Raw genomic sequence first — 9,405 nt, 5'->3', positions numbered from 1 at the left:
GGCTGGCCAATCATCAATGTCACCTCATGCAGACAAACATATCATATTATAATGAATACGCAGAGGGCAGACAGAGCCACTAAAAAGTGATCAAAACCCTGTGACCATCACAGTGAAAGGCTGCACAGACCAGAAACAGACCCATCAAATTGGTCAGCGCCGTTATTCTGTGGGATCTGGTAAAGGAGCTTTAAGGTTGTTTGATTTCTAAGAAACCAACACATTTGGAACATTATAACTTGTATTCCCTTTTGCAACACAGCTGCTCACCTGCAGCTCCAGAGTGACTGGGAAGGTTTGTTTGTGTCTTGTGTTTGCTGCCCTTCCAGAGTCTCTGAAGACCACATCAAATACGGTTATTTATGGAAATGCTTCTGTATCAGTTGATTTCATTCATTTTTGTTCAGGGTGCATAATGTCTACGCATCATGAAGCAGGATCTCTGCCTCCCTCTCTGTTACTCCATGACTGTAAAGGGCTTTGTGCTGATGACACTGTTTCCTTGTTTAAATGATGGATGCAAATGATTAAAAGCTCCTTCGTAGAACATTTGCTTCCAAATGACTGTATCTAGCTTGCCGTTGGTTGCTGTGTTTGCTCCTTTTTTTGGTGCATTTGCATAGCTGTGTGAGGGCTATAAGGCATGAAACATCCCGCGCGCACACAGCAAAAAGAACATCCAGGAAGAGGGCCGGTTCTCTGAAGATACAGACACCGCCACACACCTCTGGGCTGGGTGTCGTTTATGAAATGACAAAGAACCCTTGAAATGATGCCAATACCAACAGCCACTCTCACAGCTCTTAGTGCTGATATAACTTCCCATGAGCCTCGGTGGTGGGGCGCGTTGCTGCAAAAGCGGAGCGCCCAGCCTCCGGGTCCCCCAGGTTCAAATGGTTAGCTCTTTCTCTGTTGCGTTGTTTCACTTCTTTAGCTGTGAGTCAGAGGCTGGCATTTGCCATGTTGAGAGCTGTTGAGAGGCAATCATAATGCTCCCAATCTCCTATCTTCTACCGTCAAAGGTTTCAAGTACCGATAACCAGCACAGATTACATTTGTATTGACCTATACCAGGGGTTTGCCCAGTGGAAAAACTTTTAAAGGGAAGTGCTCTTATCTTGGAGTTTTAGGTGATATTGTGTCACTGAAAATAAAAATAAATGTTTAAATATTTCTTTCACTAAAATGTGCGTCACGTGGCTGTCAAGCCTCCGCCCCTGCAGCTGCTACTCGTGACTCAGAGCCCCGCCCTCGCGCGCAGATGAGTGCAGAAGAGCGATTCCTCAACTGCTGCAGCAAACTGAGTAAAGTAGATCTACTTTCAGGAAGTGGATCACGTCTCCAAACTCCACTACTGCTGCTGGTTCTGTGTCAGCTCATGAGACAGTGAGGCGTCCGTTAGTAAAAACGGATCCGTCCTCCGTTTGCGGTGCTCTAGTGAGGAGGACGCTCAGTGTAAACGTAGCAAAAGATATGTGTTTAAAATGTAAAACTCACTGAAGAGGACAGGTATCGAACCTGCTACCTTGCCGTTACAGGGCAAACACTCTACCACATGAGTCGCAAATATAAATAGTACTGACGGTCTGTATAGTTGTGTTATTAATTAACCTTAATGTAGCCGACACATGACTATTTTTTGTTTGATAGTTATAAACAGGTAAAATAGCAATACAATGTAAAAAAAAAAAAACTTTATTCTTGTTCTATATTTTCATAAATAGAACAAACTATAGTTTTTTGTATATATAATAGGACAAAAAAACATTGCGAAATGGTTTTTCATGCATTTGCATTTGGTGTGAAAGAAAAAAAAGTTAGAATGTGTTGTAACTGTTACGTTGTTCATTCTGGTCACATGACATCTATTGCTTCTGTCCATCCTGATAGAAGGATCCTCCTCTGTTGCTCTCCCAAAGGTGTCTTCCCTTTTTTCTCCCCTTTAAAGTTTTCCCTGATCCGATGTGAGGCCCCGGGACAGAGGATGTTATATGTGTACAGATTGTAAAGCCCTCTGAGGATCATCTGTGATTTTGAGCGATACAAAATGAATTGAATTACCAGAAACATACAACCGTTTTTGTTTTTTTCCACATGAAGTGCAGGTGATGTAGACACAAACATTGATGTATGCTTCTACATCACGTTTCCACAAAACTACGTGAAACAGATTGTAATATAATATATCCTCTGGAATAAAGCTGAAAACACAAACCTATATCAAGTGGTGTCAAAGTTGATCAATGCAACCTCCCGTCTGTATGCAGACGTGACGACCTCTGGGCCCAACCAGCCCCGTGATGGGGAGGGACTGCAGCTCGACAGCTAAATTATTGTTGGAAAATTAATGAAGACACCAAACTTAGTGTCAGAGAATGTACTCTGCAGGAACGGTTTTGTAGATGCATTTTGGATGCACCATCTCTGGTGATTTTGAACTTTGAATTTGATTTATCATATTGCCATCATCATGACAGGTTTGTGTATGCAATGATGGGGTACCGTGTGGCAATAACAGGTCCCACCCAGAGAGTGCTGCAGTGTGATGCTTTATTTGAAGCAGTGTCCACATGAACGTAGTTTTACAGGATCACATATCCACCACAGTCCACTACCTCTCTGACTGGCCTCCACTCCACCTCTCTAACACTCAACTCAAGAACATCTCCTCTGACACTAAATCAAACCCAAAGACAAGTTAAAAGGAAGTGCACACTGTCAATTAGAGGAGAACTCTGGATAGAAAGAAGCGGCTCATTAAAAAAAGGGTTGTCAAATAAAAGTGGAGACACGTCAGACCTGGAGGTGTGTGACTGGAAAAGGCTTCAGTGTGTGTGAGTCCGGGACGCTGCATGCCCCTCCATCCCCGTGTCAGTGCAATTCACTCAACTAATAGTCTCTCATACACAAAATAGAGTTGCAAAGGCAGTTTGTTACATTTAACATTATCAGCTTTTGTTGTTATTCTTCATACTTCATAATTAATACAGTATGTACACTGGTCGATAGTATTGGTATGTAGCTCTATTTACATTTCTGTCTATTCACAAACACATAGAACACCTGGGGGATGTCTTCAGCGCTCGTATAAAGACAGAGGAACAGTGTTTTCTAAATAAACAGTCACGCGAACACTGCCTTGCATGTGGTTTTATGTCCTGTGCATGTATGTGCTTTGCCAAACATCCGGTCATGTGACTAAACCAAGTGCACAGGGGTCTGACTATTCCCTTTACTGCAGCTTGCCAAACACTTTAAAACTCGGAGGCCTACAAAAATCAATAAAAGTCGCCGCCTCCTCAGGATTTAAGAGAAGGTCCTTCAGAAAGGTCACGTGATCAGGACTCGAGCAGCAGACAGTCTTCGTTCTCTGTGGCAGGCAGCATGAGCTGCTGCTCGTAGTACAGACTCTTAGCATAGTTGATTTCTTGAGAGATTTTGATGGCGAGGTTCTCACTCTTCACATGGACCTGTGGAGAGGTACACAGTGATTACGACGGTTTGTTTCTGCAGGTTTGCCTAAAACGATGTGTACAGCTGCAAACGCCACAAGTCATCATTTACGTCTTTCACATTCATCCCTCTGTGTGAATGATGTGGCTGAGCTTTGACTTTCTGTCCTCTTCCACGTCTCCATGTGGGAGAGGAGGTCATGTGACTCAGGTCTGTCTGGCCACATGAAGTAGAATGACCTTCCTACCAAAGCAACAGTGTGTTGTGTGGATTATACAGAGCAACAGTAGTTGTGTTCAACTGTTTGTATGCACAAACAATAATAACAATCTTGGGTGGAAACATAAAAAACATTAAAAAACATTACAAAATAAAAATAAAAAAAATCAGAAAGTATTTTTTACGCTCTGCTGAAATAGAAAAGTTGGTGTATTTATAAAAGCAAATGGTGGAAAGGAAACGTATTACGGATAAATGAAGGTGAACATGAAGCTTTGCTGCTGGAGATAAACCTTCCTCACAATAATACATGAAACACACACATATTTATCATATTTATAACTCCACTGTTCTTCATCATTTGAGGTTCGACTGGCGCTATTAACTACGGCATTTTGTTGCCCCCTCTTCTTCTTCATTGGTATAATGATTTTCTGATTGAGTGCTGCTGCCATCTACGACTCTACTGGTCAAACAATTTAGAATAATCACAGAACATTAGTGATGGAAGCAAACAGGATTCTCATTTTCTTTGTTGATACAGTCAGGTCCAGAAGCATTTGGACGGTGACACAATTTTTTTAATTTGGCCTATTTACACGACTGCAATATATTTTAAATGACGCAGTCAATATGTGGTTGAAGTGTAGACTTTCAGTTTGAATTCAATGGATAGAACAAGACTATCACATTAACTGTTTATGAATTACAGTCATTTTTACACAGTCCCCCACATTCTCAGAACCAAACTAACATAATACTGAATATAATGATCATGTTTAATACTTGAGGGAAAGCTCTTTGCAGTCAGTGATTGGCTGGTGATTACCTGGCATTGGTGAGTTTGCCAGCACATTCCTTATTTTTAGGAAGCTACCAGTCTGCTATCTGCCTGGTTTAACTGCCTTTGAATGCCTCCTTCACTTGCATTGGCAGCTCCTTGGTCCTCATGCTGAGAGTTCTCTGGACCAGCTACCAGATGCAGATTCAACATGTTGAATCATCTCCAGACCTTTTCATCTGCTTAATTTGTCATGAAGTAACGAGGGAACAGGCCACAGCGGGCCATCAAACCATTTGTTAGACAATTGTCTAATTACTTCTGAGCCTCTGATAATGTGGGGGACTGTGTAAAAAGGTTGTAATTCCTAAACTGTTAAGGCGATAGTTTTGTTATATCCATTGAATTAAAGCTGAAAGTCTACACTTCAACCACATATTGACTGCGTCATTTAAAATCCATCGGTCGTGTAAAAAGGCAAAATTTTAGAAATGTTGTCACACGTCCAAATACGTGTGAGGTGCGTGTGTGATTTGGGTAAACCTCGATCACTCGTACTATCCAGCTATAAAGGACTCGTCAGAGAAGGGTCTCACCATGGGTTTCTGGTGGGAGGGGCCAGGCATGGCCACGCCACTGCTGGTGCTCTCAGCCTTCTTGGTGAGCTGCACATATACCTTCCCATGATCCTTAGAGACCAGACAGTGGTAGAGGTCGTCGTACTTGACCTCTAGGAAGATGGCCTCGCGGTCCACGTAGTCCCCCGGCCTCAGGAAGTAGACCACTTTGGAGGAGATGAGGACGCAGTAGCTGTCGATGGGCTCCACGGCGATGAAGCTGGAGGGAGATGGAGAAGTCAGTCTGATGGAACTGAAGGTAATCGGAGTATTAGACACTCAGTGTGTACGATGGTAGAGGAGAGGGACACTCACAACTCAGAGTGGATGTTGTCAGTGAGGCGGAAGAGCTGCTCCTGACCATCAGCCTGTGTGGCCGAGTGTCGAGGCAACAGACCCTGAGGTCCCTTACAGCAGCGAGGCTTCCTGACCCGCTGCACACTGAGCCTGCAACACAGCAACAACACACACTTCACCAATCACAGTTTTATGTATTTTTAGGCAAAGAAAATACAGTCATTATTTTACTTTTGAACAGACAGCTTAACATTCAGGCTTCATTATACGTTATTACAAATTCATCTCTCAAGGTTTGCTCCGTAGAGACCTGAAAACCGCTTAGACTCCGTAGAATACAGAAGGTGAAGTGACATAATGCAGGTGATAGACTCAGCCCACCTGTGGTTACTGAGACTAGCCATGTCCCGAACCGTCTGTGCAGTCTCCGAGGCAAAGTCCAGAGCTCCAGCCACCGGTTTGGTCACGGTGCCGACCAGACCTTTGCCCAGGCCCGAGAAGAAGCCGCTGACTCCGCCCTCCGTCTTCACGCCCTCCACTGTGGACGTGATGATGCTCGTCATGCCACCGATGATACCTGGGGAAGGACATCATCACTGAGGGGCTCAGCCTGGAACAACTAAGGCATCTTTGGACTGATTTCAAACATGACTGGTCTGCCTCAACACACTGTATAGTTGGTTATCTGTTCAATAACACTGTTGATTTCATATTGTACATTGTAGAAGGCTCAATAAACCTTTTCCCATGAATTATTGGGTCATACAACCAATGGACAGATCTAATGAAACAATCAGGGATGTGCCGGTCCGAGGCCGTGAACTCATTTATTTATCTATGGTCAACAGACATGGACCTACATGGTACATGGACTGTACAGATCTTTTCTAGTCTTCCGACCACTCAAAGCTCTTTCACACTGCTTTCACACTGATGGGAGGAGTAAGGGCCCACCTGCCCATCAGGACTAACTAACATGCATACACACATTCATACACCTTAGACACAGCTACAGGAGCAATTTGGGGTTAAGTGTCTTGCCCAAGGAAATATGGACGGAGCCGGGGATCGAACCGCTGATCCTCTGATTGGAGGACGGCCCTGCTCACCACTGAGCCCAGACATCCAGGTTAAAGGCACAGAAGTGCCCTTACACATGTTCTGTTAGCATGTTTGAACTTCCTGCTGTTTGCCATGAAATTATAACAAGGTACTAGATATAAACCACAGCTATGGAGCCCTGAGAGGAAGTGAGAAGAAACTATATTCTGGTGATCCAGTTTCACTTGATCACCTAATCTATAGGCCAAGAACTTGTTTCCATCCGGAAGTTTTGCCTGGTGAAATCTCTATTGTCAGGATAATGTTTTTAGGTGTTGTTGTTGTAGTTGTCACCATTACTCTATGTTCTTAATAGGACTACAAACATTGAGTTTTCTTCCAGTTGAGGTTTAAGGTATGGGAGGTTTGTTGTGGGAAAAGATAAACTTGCCAGTAAATCATCCTGCCAAAACTTTATTTTTTAATCTGGTAAGACTGTTTTTTTCTCCACCTGTATCACAGATCTTTTTTTTTTTAAAGTTTGAAAACTTAAAAAGATTGTTCTGACAAAAACGATTGAATCTGTTCTTAAGTCATAAACTCTATTTAGATCAGACTTCCACTCGTGTCTTATCTTGTGTCAACACAGGATCTAATGAGTGAGTTGTATCCATCAGCTACTGGAGGTCAAGAAGAGAGACTCTGTCACCTTACATCTTATTCTCAAGTACAACAACCGCAACAACATGCTTTCAGTTCAGTTTCACACACTGAACTCAGTTCCACTGATCACCAAAACATTGATCACACACCTGACCAATGTTTGCACAGCATGTTCAGTCATAAGCACTCAACAACAAAGGGAGCTCACCTGACTGAGCAGATCACTAGACCCCAACAACCGTTTCTGCACCATCAGCGAACAGGGAGGTTTCCTGCTAGGGATACTGAACTGCTCATGGCTGTAAAACCTGTTGTTTCTCCTCGCCATGTCCATATGCATCTCATAAACTTGACTATATTCTCTTTTTGGTGGCAAGCGTTTCATCCTAGGAGCCTTCTTTCTGCGTGCTGCTCCTCACTTTTCAATATGTAAATATATTGTGTGCTGAACAAATATTTAGTCAGTCAGCGTTTTGAAACTTTTTGTTTTTAGGTGTTCGGGGTCCTAAGTTAAGTTTAGCGTTCCTTTGGCCCACTGGCTGTACTGTAAGGGATGAATAGAGCCGGCTGTACCATGAGCCAGGCCGTGGATCCCTGCTACCAGGTGCTCTCCGCTGGTGGCTCCGTGGTATCGGATGTACTCTCGCTCACTCTGGTGCCGGTTGTCCATGGTCTTCCCCAGCCCGTCGGATAAAGTCCCTGCAAACTGACACACACAGAACGGGAAGGTGTTCACACTCCTCGGCTTCTTCCACTCTTACAAGTCTAACCTACACTTCTTTGTAGGTATATGCTCATGTGTATATGTGTACAATATAATACAACAACGCAGTAGCCAAGTAATACATTCAAATAAAAACATTTGTGATGCATCTGTGTAAAAACAAAAGAATGTTGTCAAATATATAGCACAATAAATACAGAAAAAATACAGAACAGGGTTCATACACATTTTGACCAATGCATTTCCATGACTTTTCCATGACTTTAAACCAAATTTCCATGACCAAACATTTTGTGAAGTCTGGGTGTAAACATGAAAAAGTGAGAAAATGTAGTATTTAAACTAACAATGAGAATACAAAGCATACAGTAAACCTTAAATCACACACATGAATGAGAGACAATAGTTTGATTAAAATAATAAACATTTTTATAGATGCTTGTATGTATGCCTGCTTATATTTTGAGTCTTTCTTTTAAAAGCATATTAATTATTTCAAACTCAGCGTAAATGAACGTCATGAACACATGAATATAATACATTTTCATGACTTTTCCGAAACCTTTTCCAGGCCTGGAAATAACCATTTTAAAATTCCATGACTTTTCCAGGTTTTCCATGACCGTAAGAACCCTGACAGAAGAGTACAACCGTAGCCACATAGAAAAGAGAGTCATCCCTACTCAGCTATCAGAGGTGTACCTTGGCAGCAGAGTTGGACACACCGTGGGTCACATTGCGTATGAGACCACCCACATTGCCGTACTTGATGAGCTCAGACATGCCCTCAGTGACGTCGTTGACGAGGCCCATGGGGTTCCCCAGGAAGTCCACCGAGCCCAGGATCTGAGCTGCCTGGCTGATCAGCTCCTACAGACAGGAAACACTGCACAGTCATGACCTGACAGGAGCCACTCGGTCCATGTAGCAGCTTATAGGCTGAAAGGTTGCTGAAGTACAATGAAAGGTATGTAGACTTTTAATAGTATTATTATGTTCTGTTTGGTTTGCTCCTTTGTCTTTCTATTTTTTGTTTTGTTCCGTTTGTCTCTGCCCTATGTAAAGTGTCTTTGAGTACTTAGAAAAGTGCTATATAAAATTAAAGTATTATTATTATAATAATATGCACCCATCATTCCATCTATTCCCACATGAGCCTGTGATTAGATGTACACTATATTTGTGTCTTATCAGCTACAAAACATTGCAGCAAGAACAGATCTCTGATAATGATTTTCTCATGAACAAACTTCAGACTCATTGTGGGTCAGACGGGTTCATTACATACGAGTGGGAAAAATAAGTGAGCATGTGGAAGGAAGAATGTGTACATGTGGACCTCTACATAGACACAGACCCAGACGATCGCATGAAGAGTATAAAATATGATCACATAAATCTAGAATGTACTCAAGCTAATAGAGAAAAAAAAGGAGCAACAGTTTTTTTGAGTACATTTTACAGCAGTAAAACTGGACTGCTGCACTGGACCGTCTTGGTGAAGCTCTCAGTTTACTGGTCGTCTACGTTACGACCCTCACCTACGGTCACGAACTCTGGGTCGTGACCCAAAGAACGAGGTCTCGGATACAAGCGGCTGAAATGAGTTT

General features: G+C 42.7%; 1 protein-coding gene across 1 annotated transcript in view; it reads right to left on the bottom strand.

Annotated features, from left to right (window-relative positions):
- Positions 1–2,548: 2,548 nt before the first annotated feature.
- vps13d (vacuolar protein sorting 13 homolog D) overlaps positions 2,549–9,405 on the bottom strand; it is a gene marked incomplete at its 5' end in the record, with an annotated part of 63,652 nt that continues 56,795 nt past the window's right edge. Inside the window, 6 exons of the mRNA XM_079226202.1 lie at positions 2,549–3,470; positions 5,050–5,290; positions 5,386–5,517; positions 5,749–5,944; positions 7,645–7,777; positions 8,498–8,665. Of these exons, the coding sequence (XP_079082328.1) occupies positions 3,339–3,470; positions 5,050–5,290; positions 5,386–5,517; positions 5,749–5,944; positions 7,645–7,777; positions 8,498–8,665 (1,002 nt within the window). The 3' untranslated portion in view covers positions 2,549–3,338. The remainder of the gene's footprint in view (positions 3,471–5,049; positions 5,291–5,385; positions 5,518–5,748; positions 5,945–7,644; positions 7,778–8,497; positions 8,666–9,405) is intronic.

The sequence above is a fragment of the Taurulus bubalis genome (assembly GCF_910589615.1).
Source record: "Taurulus bubalis genome assembly, chromosome: 11".
Classification (NCBI taxonomy): domain Eukaryota; kingdom Metazoa; phylum Chordata; class Actinopteri; order Perciformes; family Cottidae; genus Taurulus; species Taurulus bubalis.
This window is presented reverse-complemented; position numbering and strand designations above follow the sequence as displayed.